Genomic DNA, 18,286 nt, shown 5'->3' on the forward strand with positions numbered 1-18,286 from the left:
AAACTGCTATCATGTCACCTCTACTCCTCCTTTCCACTAAACTGGACATACCCAATTCCTGCAACTGTTCTTCATATGGTTTAGCCTCCAAACCCCTAATCATCCTTGTTGTTCTTCTCTGCACTCTTTCTAGAGTCTCCACATCTTTTCTACATCGTGGCGACCAAAACTGAATGCCGTATTCCAAGTGTGGCCTTTCCAAGGCTTTATAAAGTGGTATTAACCCTTCACCTGATCTTGATTCTATCCCTCTGTTTATGCAGCCTAGAACTGTGTTGGCTTTTTTGGCAGCTGCTGCACACGGCTGGCTCATATTTAAATGGTTGTCCACTAGGACTCCCAAGATCCCTTTCACAGTTACTACTGTTGAGCCAATTATCACCTGTACTATACCGATGCATTTGGGTTTTCTTGCCTAAACATAAAACCTTATTTTTTTCACCATTGAATTTCATTTTGTCCTGTGTTCAAGTCTCTTAAGATCCTTTTGGCTCTTGAGCTTGCCTTATGGAGTATTGGGTATTCCTGCCAAAACGCTGTTTTCCTTAGAGGAGATTCAAAGATGCATCCCAAGCGATGCCTCTTTAAAACATGACAGAAGATGAGAAAGCCTGTGTCCAGTCAGCAAGGAGACCCATTTTCACAGACAATCCTAACAACGGATTGTATTCCCCCCCCCTTTGTTGAACAAGCCATATTGCCTTGATTTGCATGCTGCACCAATTTTTAAAGAAGCTACATCTTGAGTTGGAATAGTTATAGTTAGTTAGTTTTATTGATTTGTATGCCGCCCACTCCCGAAGGACTCCGGGCGGCTTACAATAAAACAAGGGAGGGGGGAATAATACACAAACAACATTAAAATATACAACAATCACAATCTCCGGGGGGCTGGATATATCGAGGGCCTCCCGGCCTGCTGGAGCAGCCAGGCTTTGCGGAAGGCCGGGAGGGTAGTAAGGGTCCGGATCTCCACGGGGAGATCATTCCAGAGGGCTGGAGCTGCAACAGAGAAGGCTCTCCCCCGGGGAGTCGCCAGCCGACATTGGCTGGCAGATGGAATTCGGAGGAGACCTAACCTGTGTGATCGAATCGGTCTATGGGAGGTGATCGGCAGGAGGCGGTCTCTCAGGAATGTAGTTTGAATTGATGTAGTGCACTGTTTTGTGGCCTTTGGGAAGAGGGGTGTCTTCTTTGGATGTCCTTTGGATAATGGGAATCTTGACTTGTTGATATGGACACTGCCTTGTCCTTGAAGCATGGGGAGGAGAAAAGACTTCGTCTCTAGGAATGGAATCTCTCCATGCTTTGAAGGCAATTGTCTTCAATCCATCAACACCACCCTTGTCATTTGCAATGTGAGATGCTGCGGAACAAGTCCATAAGCATATTTGTTCCGCTTCTTTGTCATTGTCAGACATAATCTGGCATGAAAGTAGACCTGGAACAGAGGTGGGTATTCAGCAGGTTATGACCGGTTCTGGAGAACCGGTAGTGGAAATTTTGAGTAGTTTGGAGAACTGGCAAATACCACCTCTGGCTGGCCCCGCCCCCATCTATTTGCTGCCTCCCGAGTCCCAGCTGATTGGGAGGAAATAGGGATTTTACAGTAACCTTCCCCTGCAGTGGGGAGGGAATGTGGATTTTACAGTATCCTTCCCCTACCATGTCCACCAAGCCATGCCTACCAAGCCACACCATGCTCACAGAACCGAATCCCACCACTGACCTGGAGCACTAATTGGTGGGCATTTTTTCACACTTTCCATTAGCTGGTTGCGAGGGACACTGGCCAAAGCGAAGTAGAGCAGTGGATTGTGGCACAAAAAGTTGCCAAGAATTAAAAAAATGTAAAACCAGCCGATGGGAAGTGGCTCTATGAAGATTCCTATTCAGCTCTTTGGGCTCCCCCCTACCCCCCCCCCCAGTAAACATTAATCTTCCACTTACTCTCAGATAAAAGCAAGGAGACCAGGAATGACATGATAGCAGTCTTCCAATATTTGAGGGGCTGCCACATAGATGAGGAGGTCAAACTATTTTCCAAAGCACCAGAAGGCAGGACAAGAAGCAATGGATGGAAGCTAATCAAGGAGAGGAGCAACCTGGAATGAAGGAGAAACTTCTAATAGCGGGAACAATTAACCAGTGGAACAACTTGCCTCCAGAAGTTGTGATTGGTCCAACATTGGAGGCTTTCAAGAAGACTGGACAGTCATTTGTCTGAAGTGGTACAGAGTCTCCTGCTCGAGGAGAGGGTTGAACTAGATGACCTTAAAGGTCCCTTCCAGCTCCATTCTGATTGATGGATTGATTGATTTCCTGGTAATCTTTTATCCAAGTATTAACCAGGTTTAAGCCTGCTTAATTAAAAATTAGCCAAGGCCAGTTAGGTCCTGTTGAGTCCAAGGAAGCCGGGTGCTGAGGTTAGTAACTTTCTTTGAAACCTCTGTTCTATTCTAGCAATATTGGGAAACACCAAGTGCATCGTTAAAGTCGCAGACAAAAATCCAGAATTTTTGTGTTTTTTTAAAACGCTTGAAATCCTGGGGATTTCCCAAAGGATAGAAACCTCCATTTGGCAGCTTCATCTTCAGAGAGATAACCCATTTGCTCCAACGTTCTGTCCCAACAGCATGAAGCAAACTCCTTGTCCCGACAAAAAACCCTTTTATTAATTGACTGTGCGTTCTGCTCCTTCACATCCAGCAAAGTCTTTCGAGGGAGGATTTACGGTCACAGACCTTATCTGGCTTGGAGGGCTGATGGGCCAATATCTACAAAATTGGCAAGGAGTCTCGGAGAGTCACAAACCAATTAAGCAAACTAATTGTCTCCTGCAAACTCCACTCCCCTTTTGCTCCTCTTTTATTCCCTCTGGGAGGGGCCATTCACCGTCCAGCTGTGGCCTTACTCCCAGGTCGACCCCTGTTCTTTAGCTGTTCCCTTCATCTCGCCACTCTGCGCATGCGCACACTGGGAACAGGCTCCAGCTGTTCTTCCTGATGTCTGACTCTGAAGGCAGCTGGTAACTGGCATACGGCCCTGGCCCCCTCTCTGCCTCCGACACAGAGCCCTCATCAGAGCCTTCCCCAGACTCCAGGACTGGCCCATCTTCCCCCTCACCATCCGAATCTGCTGCCAGATCCGCTGGCCACTGGTGGGCCACAACACCCAAATCCATTCTTTTTTGTTGGCTTGGAGGATACAGCTAGCCCTTGACCACCATGGAACCCAAACTTTTCCATTGCTAAGCGAGACAGTTGTTAAGTGACTTTAGCCCCATTGTACAACTTTTCTTGCCGCAATTGTGAAGTGAATCAATGCAGTCGTTAAAAGTTAGTAACCCGGTTGGTAAGTGAATCTTGTTAAGTGTTTGTGTAGTGGTGCATATTAGAGGTGGAGACCCCCTTGAGAGCGATGGAATTTCATTTTAATGTGTACATTCAAAGTGACGACAAAGCTATTCTGAGTCGTAAGTCTAAATCTGGCTTCCCTATTGACGTTTCCTGTCAGGAGGTCGCAAAAGGGGGTCACGTGATATGCAGCCGTCATAAATATGACTTTTTTCCCGGTGCCAGTGTAACTTCAAATGGTCACTAAGCGAATGGTTGTTAATGGAGGACTGCCTGTACCTTGCCGGTTACCAAACATCCAAATTTTGATGTTGGAACGATGATAAATGCTTACGCGTCATAAGTCAGGCCAGGCTGGCTTGCTGGAAAAGCCAACTTTTTAGGGCGCGTCGGAAGGACCGGAGGTTGGGGATTATACGAAGCTCCGGGGGCAGCTCATTCCAGAGGGAAGGCGCTACCACAGAGAAGGCTCTCCCCCTGGGGGTCGCTAGCCGACACTGTCTGGCCGACGGCACCCTGAGGAGGCCAACTCTGTGGGATCGCACTGGACGGTGGGAGGCTACTGGTGGCAGTAGGTGGTCTCGCAGGTACCCTCGGCCTAAGTCATGGAGCGCCATGCCGCAATGGGAAGGAAACAAAGAATCTGCATCCATACTCATGGCTATATTTTCTTTCTCTCTTTCTCTCCCTCTCCCTCCCTCTCTCCCTATTTTTTTTCTTTTCTTCCTTACTCCCTCCTTTCTCTTCCTTCCTTCCTTCCTTTCATCTTTCCTTTCCTCCCTCCCTCCTTTCTTTCTCTTTCTTTCTCTTCCCTCCCTCCTTTCCCTTCCTTCCTTCCTTACTTCTTTTCTTTCCTCCCTCCCTATTTTCTTTTTTTCATTCTTTTTCTTCCTTTCCCTTTCCTCCCTCCCTCCCTCCCTTTCTTTCTTCCTTCCTTTCTTTTTCCTAGGGATGTGAAAGCTGGCAATATCCTATTGGGAGAAGATGGGTCAGTCCAGATTGCCGGTGAGTATCCATCAAACCTTTGGAGAGAGCCCACAGAAGTGCAGAACTCCAGATTGTCTGGCTAAATAGATTCAACTGAACTGAAATTTATTGAGTGTCGAACGGCGTTTCTCCGTGTAAATATTCCCCTCAATCCAAATATTTGGATTGAGCGGTGGTTATTGTGAGACTGTGCTCTGCTACCAGGACACCCCTTAGATGCAGGGCTGGGGAACTATATATAACCTTTTAGGTCCTGTGGACTTCAACTCCCAGAATTCCCTAGCCAGCCATTCTCAGAACTCCTGGGAATTCTGGGAATTGAAGTTCACAGGGGATAAAAAGAGGTCATATTTCCCCTACCACTGATCCTAGAAAACACATTTGCTGCAGCTTTTTTGTCTTTCCCCCTTTTTTTTTACAGCCCATTTGTGCCTCGGTTTCCCTTTGGTGAATTTGGAAGAGGTTGAGGGGTTTTTTGCAGTCATTTTTTTCTTAGCTGAACTTCTTAGCTTCTGCTATAGTAATTTCCAGGCCACACACAACTCTCTATTTCTAACAGAGAAATATCATGGTTTCTAGACCTTCCTCTCTCTCACTCTCTGTCATTTAAACAATGTTTGTTAGCGGAGGGAGCTGTGTAGCCGTGTGGAAGCGGGATGCTTGAGCAAAATCAGAACTCAGCTGGAAAATGATTTTAATGCAGGACAGAAATTCAGATTCTGTTTATCTCCTCTCTCAAGAGAGGGGAAGGTAAGCTGTGGGGGGGGGAGGAGGAAAAAAAACAGGGTCTAATGTTGGAATCCTGGATTTGAGTCTTCCCTTTGCTAATGGCTCCATGTGCTGGTGAACCGATACTCTAGGTTTGAGTGTATGGTGTGTTGCTTTTAAATCTGTTTTCGTTTTTCCCTTTATTTTATTTTTTATTTTACTCTTGTATTTGTAAGCCGCCCGGAGTCCTACGGGATTGGGCGGTACATAAATTTATTAAATTACAAATTTATTAAATTAATTCCATGATCTAGGGTTTACTGTGATGTTTGTGCCACACTCTCATTGTGGTTTGTTCAGCAAGCAATGATCAAACATCCAGTGATTTAATTGGATGTGTGAATAGTGTTTTAGTGCTTCTGACGTGAGGACTAACTTTCCCCGATCAGAATTTTCCTATTGGGTGGGGTGTTCCTTCCTTGCCCCCCCCGCCCCCCTCTTCTTTCCTTTTCCCTTTCTTTCCCTATTTCCCACTTCTCCCTTCTTCCCTCCTCTTTCTTTCCCTCCCTCCCTTCTTTCCCTTTCTCCTCCTCCCTCACCATCAAAACCTGCTTTGAACATTTCAGGTTTATAATAAGAGTTCCTGTATAGCCATGATAGCAATAGCAATAGCAGTTAGCAGTCAGCCCTCTCTAAGCGGTTTACAGAGTCAGCATATTGCCCCCAACAACAATCCGGGTCCTCATTTTACCCACCTCGGAAGGATGGAAGGCTGAGTCAACCCTGAGCCGGTGAGATTTGAACAGCCAAACTATAGAACTGCAGTCAGCTGAAGTAGCCTGCAGTGCTGCACTCTAACCACTGCGCCAACTCGGCTCTGATGGCAAACCTATGGCATGCGTATCACAGGTGGCACACGGAGCCATTTCCGAGGGCACGTAAGGTGTTACCCTGTCAGCTTCAGCGCGCATGTGCGCCCTGGCCAGCTGATTTTCAGCCTTGATTTTTGGCCCTTTTTCCCCCTTCCGGAGGCTTCAGGGAAGCCTCCTGAAACCTCTGGAGGGAGAAAAACGTCCCAACGGGCCACCCTGAAGTCCAGTTTGTGCGTTGGGCTGTTTTCCGCCCTCCCCAAGCTCCTAGAAAGCCTCTGGAGCCTGGGGAGGGCGAAAATCGGATCTAGCGAGTGCACAGGAAGTCAGAAAATGGGCAGTTTCCGGCCTCAGGAGGGCCTCGGGCGGGAGGGAGAGTTTTCTCCCTCCCCAGGCTCCTAGAAAGCCGTGCACGCATGTGTGGGGCAGCTGGGTGGGTGGGTTCACGTGCGCATGCGCTGGGGGCACAGCGCGGGGGGGGGAGGCATTAAATTGTGAGGGTGGACACGTGTGTGTGTGTTTTTTGGCACTCGAGGCGAAAAAGATTCGCCGTCACTATAGATTCTTCCTAATCAAGAGCATGTTTTTTCCTATTTGTATCCCCTCCCCCCCTGACTTGGTTTGTGAGCCGCCCTGAGTCCCTTCTGGGAATAGGGCGGCATAGAAATATAATAAATTCAAATTCAATTTTTTAAATGGCCTTTCTTTCATTTTTAATCACCACAGTTTATCAACTTGAAGAGCTGCAGGGCCTGGGCTGCAGTATAAATTTAAGAGAGCTTTCCCCTTCAGTTTTCATCTGTTTCCAAACTGTGGAAGCTCCTCGCAGTAGGTTTCCAAAAGCCTTCCAATTTGGCCCTTTTAAGCTGACTCCTGAGTGCTTAAGGATGTCATTGCTGGACCTTCGTTGTCCCCCAGCCTGGAGGGAGCCATTGTTGTGTCCCGGAGTTAGCAACTGTGCCGGCCTCTTTTCCTCCCGTGCTTTGATATCGTTTCTAAAACCGTTTGGGCATCCTCTGCCTGTTGCAGTCAGATAAAGCAGGGACTCCTTCACGTTGGAATAATCAGTTGCATGAAAGGCACGATGGAGAGGCCGCTAAATTCATTCATGCGGAAATACCAAAGGAGGTCTTTAGCCCGCCTTGTGAGTTTTGTAGATGCTTTTAGTTCATTGTTTTAAAGATGGTCTTGGTTAAGTGTTGACGTCTTTCAGCGTTGTATGGTTGGGACATCCCTTGGAGTGTTCTTTCCTTTTGACAGTGGTGGGGGGGAGAAAAGGAGAAAAACCCTCTATGTAGGTAGCCCTCGGCTTGCAACAGTTCATTGGGCGATCGTTCAAAGTTACGACACTTTATAAAAAGTGACACAGCCATTTTTCACACTTTTTTTTATCATTCAAAGGTGTGTTTTTTTTAAAACACAAATATTTCATCATTCGTCAATCATTAAAACATCGAAGTACAATTTTTTTTGTGTGTGTGTGCCCCTCCCTCCCTCCACCCCCCCTACCCCCCCGACTCCCTCCCCCCCCCCTGACTTCCCAGAACCCGTACACGGTATGGATTTTTAACAAACACAGTCTAAAATCTATTGAAGAAAAAAAAAAAGAAATAAAGAAATTAATGACATTCTGCATTGACCTTAGCTTCTTCTTGCTGAACTAACTTTAAACAGTTTAAATCATTTCTGATCTTAAGCATAGGCTAACTGGAATTTCTTGGTCCCGTATTTATTTTGTATATAGTCAATCCATTTTTTCCAGTCTCGTTTATATCTCTCATTTGAGTGACCTTTAAGATATGCCGATATTTTAGCCATCTCGGCTAAGTTTGTGACTTTCAATGTCCATTCTTGGATTGTAGGCAAGTCTTCCTTCTTCCAGTATTGCGCCACCAACAGTCTTGCTGCCGTTATTAGGTGCAGAATCAAGTTAGTCTCTACCACTGTAAAATCAGTACATATACCTAGTAAAAATATCCTCCTGGTCACATGATCAGAATTTAGACACTTGGCAACTGGCAGGTATTTATGACAGTTCGAGGTCATGTGGCCACCTTTTGCGATCTAGTAACAAGCAAAGTCAATGAAGAAGCTAGATTCACTTAACAACCATGTTACTAATTAATTTTAACAACTGCAGTGGTTCACACTTAACAAATGTGGCAATAAATCATAAAATGGGGCAAAATTCACTTAACACATTTCTCATTTAGCAACATAAATTCTGGGCTCAATTGTGGCCATAAGTCGAGGACTAGCTGTACTGAATTAAAAGGACCTTGCAAATGTGTTTTAACTTGCCCCAGATATTCAGATTTTGCTTATTTATTTATTTTTTGACTTGGCAGATCAGTGCTATTTTAATAGACATATGGAATATGGCAAAACGCCCATATGAAGACTTGGGGAGTTGTGTTTAATATAAAATAAAGATCCCGTAGTGCAAATGCACTTACGCATGATTCTTATCTTATTATTTCTGGAGGGAGGAACATGGTGGGATGTGCTTCCAATAACCAAAATACAGGCAGTCCTAAACATATGATCATAATAAAGCCTGCCTATTACAGTCATATATTGCGACTGTCATAAAATGGGCCAGAACCAATTTTACAACATGTTGGAAGAAATGCCCTTCTGGGTTCAGTTCCAAGTGGGGGAAAAGACACTGGAAAACATGGAGGCTATTTGGAAAGATGGTTTTATAGTGGGCAGGACCACATGGCTTGGAGCTCCTAGATGAAAAAGGGGAAGAGATGCTGAGAGTCCCTGGGTTTTACGCCCTCTCTGGGCTTTCAACTTCCTGGGGCACAGGAAGAGTATCGTGATTGGTTGCAGTCAGAGGTCATAGCTAGCTTTGTAGCTTGTCTGCGTGCTAAGTTTGGTTGAAACTTGGTGGGCAGTGCAATGGAGGGCAATGAAATGTCTCTGCCTGAAGGGGATAGGTCTTTTTTATATACAGACTCAGGCCTTAATGGCCCATTGACAAAAGTGTGTGGGGGGGTGAGTTTCTGCCTCCCTTTTAGGGGTAAATATTCTGCCTTTTTGATATTTCCTAAAACATCTCATTCTCCTAGGAGAGGGGTGGGTGCTAATGTCCTATACTTGTTTGTGGCAGTTATTAGGTGACCTTACCAATTGTTGTTAAGCAAATCCAATGACTCGCTGTGGTCACAATGCTGCTGAAAACCAGAAATGTTGGTTTTTTGGTTTTTTTAGCAATAGCAGTTAGACTTATATACCGCTTCATAGGGCTTTCAGTCCTCTCTAAGCGGTTTACAGAGTCAGCATATCGCCCCCACAGTCTGGGTCCTCATTTCACCCACCTCGGAAGGATGGAAGGCTGAGTCAACCTTGAGCCGGTGAGATTAGAACCGCTGAACTGCAGATAACAGTCAGCTGAAGTGGCCTGCAGTACTGCACCCTAACCACTCCGCCACCTCGGCTCATAAAGTTTTTACAAAGTCGTTGCAAAGCACAATCATGTGATTGTGGGTAAGCTGTAAACGGTGATAAATTGTGGTTGTGAACTTTGATCATGTGACTGCAGAGGTACTTGAGTGTCAGAACTTCAGAACTAGGTTGTAAATAGTCCCAAGGTAGATAACAGATTAATAGAGTTGGAAGGGACCTTATAGGTATTAGCCCTTTACAGTGGTGGGTTTCAAAAAAATTTGGGACCTCTTCTGTAGGTGTGGCCTGCTTTCCGGGTCCACTGGTGGAACCTCTTCTAACCAGTTCGGTAGATTTGACGAACCGGTTCTACCGAATAGGTGCGAACTGGTAGGAACCCACCTCTGGCCCTTTACCCATCTCACCCCAGGGTGCCTGGGAAGAAGCAATGCTCAACCAAGCTTGGGACTCAAAAGATACACAATCTACAAAGTTAGCTAAGACTCCGCCCCTGGGAGTCTGATGACCAATCAGAATGCATTGTTTAAACAGGAACAGGAAACAGAGAGGTGGGGCCGAACAGAGAGTATAAAAAAAAACTCAGGAACTCTCAGCAAGCCCTTTTTTTCTCTCTTTTCTTCTTCATCCAACATCTGGAAGCATGTGATCCCCCTTTTCTGTTCAGGAGCCCAAGCCATGTGGTCCTGTCCACCATTAAACCCTCTTTCCCAGCAGCCCCCATGTTTCCAGTGTCTTTCCCCCCACTTAGAATTGAACCCAGTAGGACATTTCTTCCAACAAGTATTCATAATACTACTTTCCCAATTTCTATTTTCTACTTCTTTTTTCTAACACTTAATAAAATAACCACTATGTTAAAAAAAATGTTCTATAGCTATCCGTCATCTCTTGTCCTTTTTTAGAACAAACCACGGTTAAAACAGGCCAGTTGCTCTGTTGCATGTCTGAATATTCCATGGTAGACTTATGAAAATTAAGAGAAGATAAGGGTAAAACCCTGGTTTTCCATCAGGACATTCTGATCTCTGTTTCGCTATCATTTTCCTGTTTGCTCGGACCTACTTGCCGGCTCGTATTTCAGATGGAACTGCATTTTTTTCCAAATAAAAACCATGAGGAATTTGTAAGATGACCAGTCTGTGTCACTCTCTGAATTTCCTGAAAATCCATCCAGGACAGCATATTGGCAGATGTAAAAACAAGCTTGGGAAGAGAAATACAATACTCAACATTCCCTTCATACCTTGTGGTTTAGATTTCTGTCTTCCCATCAACAGGTGGAGCAGATTCAACAACAGCTAAAGTAACAGAAAAGTAAGGAGTCCAGAACAGTGAAAATACTATTTTATTTTACTTTACTTTACTTTATTTTATTATTTTATTTTATTTTAATTTTATTTTACTTTATTTTATTTTATTATTTTACTTTATTTTAATTTTATTTTACTTTATTTTAATTTAATTTTACTTTATTTTAATTTAATTTTAATTTTATTTTTTATTTTACTTTATTTTAATTTTACTTTATTTTATTTTATTAATTTCCTTTTTAATTTAATTTTACTTTATTTTATTAATTTCCTTTTTAATTTAATTTTACTTTATTTTATTTTATTATTTTACTTTATTTTTATTTTATTTTATTTTATTATTTTACTTTATTTTAATTTTATTTTATTTATTATTATTATTTTATTTTTCTATGCAGCCTTAATTATTTTTACAAATAACTGAAGGCGGTGAACATAGTTCATCCTTCTTCTTCCTCCTGCTATTTCCCCTACATGGATTAGGCTAAGAGAGAAGCACTATACAAAATCACCAGCCAGTTTTCATGCCTTGGTAGGACTCGTGACTCGTCAAAAGCGCGGACGGCAAAAGCGCGATCGACAAAATCGCGCCTTTGACGTCATCACAGCGCGACGAAAAAGATCGAAAAATTCAAATAAAAATTAATAAAAATTAAATTAAAGCAAGCCGATTCACATAAAGGTAAGGGTTAGGGTTAGGGTTAGGGTTAGGTTAAGGGTTAGGGTTAGCTTTAGAGCGTTAGCGTTAGGGTTAGGTTAAGGGTTAGCGTTAGGTTTTTCGTTACTTTAACGGTTAGGTTTAGGGTTAGGTTTAGGGTTAGGTTAAGAGTTAGGTTTAGGGTTAGGTTTAGGGTTAGGTTTGGGGGGCTTAGGGTAAGGTTTTCGCTTTATTTTTACATTTTTCGAACTTTTTCGTCGCACTGTGATGACGTCACAGCGCGCTTTTGTCGAGCGCGATTTTGTCCTACGCGCTTTTGTGGTGGAACCGGTAGGACTAGAATTCACCATCTCCTGGTGATTGGCGCAAAATCGCTTAGCTGGCTTTTCAGGGTGGGATTAGAACTCACTGTCTCCTAGTGATTGGCCCAAAGTCACCCAGCTGGCCTAAGGCAGGACTAGAACTCACCATCTCCTGGTGATTGGCCTCTTGCTGGCTTTCATGCCTAGGTGCGACATGAATTCATGTTTATCTCAACTAACTGATGGAAATTACTGTCATACAGATAGATGGCTGTCAGTGACACGCTACTCCGTCTTCTTTATCAGTATCCATTCCAATCATGGCTAATGCCAACCAGGTTTTTAAAACTAGCTTGGCTAGTCCTGGGTTTTATGACAGATCAAATATTTTTACTATCACTATATGTTTATAAGTAGTAGGCTAAACAGGAAAAAAAAACTCTCTACCATTTGTAACTGCAATTAAAACATTGTGATTAAGTTCTCAATTTTTCAGCCAGTTGTTAAATGCTGTCTGCGGTGTCCTGCAGTCACGTGGCTGCAATTTACAGTGACCCGACAAAAGCGCGAACGTCATAAGCGCGCCGACAAAAGCGCGGCGCTAAAACCGCTATGTCAAAAGTGCGTCGACAACAGCGTGCCGACAGAAGCGCGATTTAACTTAAGGTAAGGTTTAGGGTTAGGTTTAGGGTTAGGGTTAGGGTTAGGTTACAGCGCGCTTCTGTCGGCGTGCTGTTGTCGGCGCGCTTCAGGGCTCATTCGTCGCTCCTTCGTCACGCGGTTTTGTCGGCGCGGTTTTGTCACCGCGGTTTAGTGAGGCGCGCTTTTGTCGTTCGCGCATTTGTGGTGGAACCTACAATTGTTATTATTTCCTGTGAACTGACATTTGCTTCCGGTTTCTGCAAAAAAAAAAAAAAATCAATTGTTTAAAACAGGTTTGCTTAATGATTGACAGAAAGAATAATTGGGTGACCTGCCTAACATTATAACCATTAATCCAGACTCAATTATGGTTGTAAGTGGAGGACCGTGAATGTTTTCTTGACCGTGGCAGCTTGGAAGATTGACCAGACAGACAGACGGACGGATGGATGGATGGATGGATAGATAGGGTAGATGGATGGATTAGGACATACAGGCAGGCAGACAGACAGACAGACAGACATGGTGGATGGATGGATGGATGGATGGATGGATTGGATTGGATAGGATAGGATAGGATAGGATAGGATAGATAGATAGACAGACAGGGTAGATGGATGGATGGATGGATTAGGACAGACAGACAGACAGACATGGTAGATGGATGGATAGGATAGGATAGACAGACGGACAGACAGATAGGATGGATGGATGGATGGATGGATGGATGGATGGATGGATGGATGGATGGATGGATAGACAGACAGACAGACAGACAGATAGGGTAGATGGATGGATGGATGGATGGATAAGACAGCAAACTGACAGACAGTGGATGGATGGATGGATGGATGGATGGATGGATGGATGGATGGATGGATGGATGGATGGATGGATGGATGGACGGACGGACGGACGGACTATCAGCCAAAGGAAGTGATTGTGGTTTCTGACCTTAATCTATCAAACAGCACAAGTGGTGAAATGCACCTATTGGTAAACTTGTTAGAAATCCATGGTTTTATTTTAAAATATTTACTTATCTCCCAAGTCTTAAATGATGGATAAGCTTGTTAAAGATCCCTGGTTTTATTAAAAACGTGATTTAGCTGCACTCCAGCCCTCAAAAATACAGCTAAAACGTATTTACCGTCCTTTGCCATCACAAACTCTCTTTGAGTTGTGGAGAAAGAGCACAAAGGTTGACAGGAAGATATTTATCAGTTTGGTGGAATTTCCTTGCTTAAGATGAAGAAGAACAAAAGGAAACCCCAGGGGATTAACTGATGAAATTCAGAGGTCGCAAATGCCCAGCGTGCCTTTAGCCATTTTCAAGCATCCAGAATATGTTAATCTGCGTAATGGTTCAAATGGCTAAACCCAGTTCTTCTCATTCCATGTTTGACCTCGCAAGAATTTAAGAAGCTGAAATCCTCTCATCTGATGTCATCCCCAAAGATCGGGGAGGGTGGGTGCTAAGCTGCCCACCCTCGTAGCATAAGGAAGGTTAGCACTATATGTGAAACTTTGCCGTGTTTCCCCATCAAAATAACCCTGTTGTTTTGTTGTGAAAGGAAAATGGAAGCACAAATCCCCGGGAGCAAGGATGAGATTTGTAAACGAAAAAACAAAAACAAAAAAGCACTTCAGGTGTTGTTGTTGTTGTTGTTAGTCGCGAAGTTGTGTCTGACCCATTGCAACCCCATAGACAACATTCCTCCAGGCCTTCCTGTCCTCTACCATCCTCTGGAGTCCCTTTAACGCCTACTGCTTTGGTGACTCCATCCAGCCACCTCATTCTCTGTCGTCCCCTTCTTCTTTTGCCCTCCATCGTTCCCAGCATGAGGCTCTTCTCCAGGGAGTCCTTCCTTCTTGTTAGGTGGGCAAAGTACTTGAGTTTCCTCTACAGGAACTGGCCTTCTAAAGAGCAGTCAGGGTTGATCTCCTCCAGGTTGGATCACCTTGCAGTCCAAGGGACTCAATGCAGGAGTCTTCTTCTCCAGCACCAGAGTTCAAAGGCCTCCATTCTTTGGCCCTCAGCCTTCCTTATGGTCCAACCTTCACAGCCATCCATTGCAACTGGGAAAACCATAGCCTTGACTAGACACACTTTTGATTGGCAGGGTGATATCTCTGCTTTTTAGTATGCTGTCTAGATTTGCCATCGCTTTCCTCCCCAGGAGCAAGAGTCTTTTAATTTCTTGGCTGCAGTCCCCATCTGTGGAGATCTTGGAGCCCAGTATAAAATAAAATCTGTCACTTCAGGTAGTCCTTCACTTACAACCATTCATTTACTGGCCATTTGAAGTTACGGCAGCACTGAAAAATGACTTAACAACCAGTCCTCAGGCTTACGACCATTTCTAGGATCATGTGACTCTAATTTGGGCACTTGGTAACCGGCATGTAACCAGCACGGGTTTCCTGGGTTCATGTGATCACAATTTGAAACTTCCCCGGCTGGTGTTTAGCAAGAAAAAACATCATGGGAAGTCAGATTCTCATTTAACAGCTATGATTTGTTTTAAGAGCTATGGCGTAAAAGACCATAAAATCGGGTGTGATTCACTTAACAACCACATGATTCATTTAACAACTATGATGTGTTTTAAGAGGTATGGCGTAAAATCAGGTGATAAAATCGGGTGTAATTCACTTAACAACCTTCTTGCTTAGCAATGGAAATTTGTAGGTTACTTTTTTCAGTGACGTAACCTTGAATGGTCTCGAAAAGAAGTCAAGGATTGCCTGTACAGGCAGTCCTTGATTTACGACCACAGTTGAGCCAAACATTTCTGCTGTTAAAGGATGAGGCACTGGGGACGACAGGTACAGGCAGTCCTCGACTTTTATGACCACAATTGAGGTCAAAATTTATGTTTGAGTGAGATCTTGGCTAAGTGAGTTTTGCCCTGTTTTATGACTCTTCTGGCCACAGCTGTTAAATGAATCGTTGCACTTCATAAGTTAGTAACCTGGCTTGTTAAGTGAATCTGGCTTCCCCAGTGACTTTGCATTGCAACACAGCTACAAAATCTACCTCCACAGTCTTGCAGTCAATCAAAGGGAAAGCTGGAATTTTGCCCTTTTCCTCCCTTGGGTGTCCTTTGGTGTTGAGTGCACTGATGATTACGCAGTTATGAGATACCTGCAACTGAAGAGCATCTGATCCCATTAAAGGTCGCAGGGCCTAGTGGGGAAGATGCTGGGTTAGGAACGGGGAGATCTGGGTTCAAATCCCCATACCCCCCTCAGCCTGAGGGTTCCACCACAAAACCGCGTTCGACTAAACCGCGCTTGACGAAACCGCATAGCTGATGTCATCAACAGGGCGACAACAGCGCAGAGACAGAAGCACACTGTAAACGCTAAACCTAAAATTAACACCTAAACCTAAACCTAACCCCCCCTAAACCTAACCCTTAACCTAACCCTTAACCTAACCCTAAACCTAATCCTAACCCTAAACCTAACCCTAACCCTAACCCTTAACCTAACCCTAACCCTTAACCTAACCCTAAAGCTAACCCTAAACCTAACCCTTACCTGAAGTTGAATCGGCTTGCTTTCAAAGCACTATTTAAAGCGCTCTTCTTTCTCCGCGCTCGCTGTTGTCGCCCTGTTGATGACGTCAGCGACGCGGTTTAATCGGGCGCGGCTTAGTCGAGCACGGTTTTGTCGTGCCACGCAGCCTGAGAAGTTCCCTGGGGATTTTGTGCCAATTTATCTTGCGATTATTTGTTCAGTGACCGTTAAAACAAAAACCTGCAAAGTAGCAGACCTAATCTGAATTTCAGTTCAGGCCTTCTGAAATAAATCTCTGCGATCTTCTCTAAATTCTGATTCCACCCTCCCCCCCCCCAAAAAAAATGTCTCTCCGCAAACTCTTAATGCCATTCTTTTCATAAGCATGTTCTTCATGTCAGCTGCCATTTTATGCATGCATGTACTTTGTGGTGACAGGCTGCCATGATGATGTGATAAGGGGGAAGGAAGAGGGTGGGGGGGGGGATATTTCCGGAAAGGAAAGTAAGCGCTGTATCTCCTTGAGACGCTGCTTCAAGGTCACCCGGCTGGGAGAGGGAGGGGGCTGCATATCAGCCTATGCTTGAATTAACCTTTAGGAAAACATCTTGCCTGAGCCTGGTTGGGTACCCTGGGGTGGGCAATGAGAGGCAGTTAAGGGAGGGGAAGGTAGAGATTTTGACGCACTACTTTCAGTTCTGGCTTTGTATTACTATATATTTGACCTCTAATAAACTATACCAGTGACGGTTAACCTTTTGGGTGCCAAGTGCCCAACGCAACCCCAAAATGAGGGGGGTGGCGCAGTGGTTAAATGCAGCACTGCAGGCTACTTCAGCTGACTGCAGTTCTGCAGTTCGGCTGTTCAAATCTCACCGGCTCAGGGTTGACTCAGCCTTCCGTCCTTCCGAGGTGGGTAAAATGAGGACCCGGATTGTTGTTGGGGGCGATATGCTGACTCTGTAAACCGCTTAGAGAGGACTGAAAACCCTATGAAGCGGTATATAAGTCTAACTGCTATTGCTAAAATGCAATGCAAGCGCCCCCCCCAAACATGCACTGTGCCCCCTGTGCATGCACCCTCCCATCCTTATTTGTGGCTTCCAGATTGGTACAGGAGGCCTTCCTGGACCAAAGTAGGCTGCAGGGAGAGGGATACACACGAGTTAACCCTCAAAATGTAATACAAGCACCCGAGCACATGCAACCCGCCCACCCGTGCATGCGTGTGTGCATCCCCTGCCTGCACCCCGCCCCCTGAGTATGCGAGGCAGAGACCTGAAAACCAGCAGGCTGGCAGGAGGCACGCGCATGCATGCGTGGTGGAGCTGGGCTGGGGCGATGGCTAGCATGCCCGCAGAGAGGGCTCTGCGTGCCACCTATAGCAGACGTGCAGTAGGTTTGCCATCATGGAACTATGTACTATACTTTCCTCAGCCAATGCAGCCAGTGCAGATCATTTTTAAGTTATTTAATGTTGTAGCATTTCCGGCAGTTCTTTTATCTTCTTAAAATCCCAGAAAGGAAAATTGAATTTCAGTGTAATTAGTGCGCTGCAGTAATTTCACATGGTGACTTAAAATACACGCCTCGCATCCGTGGCAGAGAAGAGGGTCTGTTTTTATCCTCCTTTCAACAACAGGGTCTTCATAATTTTGTACGTGATCTGAGAAAAATGTGGCGGTGTAGAAATCTTGTGACTGGACCGTCAGAGGACATGCATGATTCCAAACTAATTTCTCTTTTGGTCAGGGTGGAAAATGAAAGACGTGTAGAAACTTGCACCAATTCTGCAAATGTTATGAAAGCTTTTAGAAATTTTGTAGCATAGGTAGTCCTCAACATACAACCACAATTGAGCCCAAAATTTTCATTGCTGGGCGAAATAGTTGTTAACTGAGTTTTGCCACATTTTACGACCTTTCTCGCCACAGTGGTTAAGTGAATCATTGCAGTTGTTAAGTTATTAACACAAACTTAAGTAAATCTGGCTTCCCCCTGTTGACTTTGCTTGTCAGAAGGTCACAAAAGGTGATCATGTGAGCCCTGCACACACTGCAACTGGCATAAATACCTGCCAGTTGCCAAGTGTTTGGTGCCGGCCTGAAGCCATCTTTATTTTGGATCTCAGGCCTTCCACACTTTCCATTATTCTACTATGCATTTTCTATTGTGGGAAAATGGGAGTGGGGATTGTACAGAGTTAGATGATACGCAGCCATAACAACATTCTTTCTAGAAAGCCAAGGTCATCCTTTGTCTCTGCACCTCTGCACCTGACCAGGACTGAATAGGTGGAAGCTGCCAGCATGGCAGTGGGAGATTAGACCATGTGAAGGACTGGTGGGTGTGGGGGGCAAGATCTTGAACTTTCAACTGGGTTGGGAAAACCAGGGAGCCTACAGATTCGGGTTTCCCCAGATGTGCTAACATGGCTCTCTTAATCAATTGGAACTTTGAACAATACTTTCACTTGGACTCTGATTTAATTTTGGAGGCTGTTTGGAATGCTGAT

The 18,286-nt window shown here is 44.7% G+C and overlaps 1 protein-coding gene across 1 annotated transcript in view; it reads left to right on the plus strand.

Moving 5' to 3' along the window:
• The window catches only part of OXSR1 (oxidative stress responsive kinase 1), a 101,006-nt gene that overhangs the window by 46,290 nt on the left and 36,430 nt on the right, over positions 1–18,286 (plus strand). Inside the window, exon 5 of the mRNA XM_087712428.1 lies at positions 4,306–4,361. Coding sequence (XP_087568554.1) covers positions 4,306–4,361 — 56 coding nt within the window. The remainder of the gene's footprint in view (positions 1–4,305; positions 4,362–18,286) is intronic.

Source organism: Thamnophis sirtalis, unplaced genomic scaffold (assembly GCF_051295495.1).
Source record: "Thamnophis sirtalis isolate CommonGarterSnake01/CBP01778 unplaced genomic scaffold, rThaSir2_p1.2 scaffold_4, whole genome shotgun sequence".
Taxonomy (NCBI): Eukaryota; Metazoa; Chordata; class Lepidosauria; order Squamata; family Natricidae; genus Thamnophis; species Thamnophis sirtalis.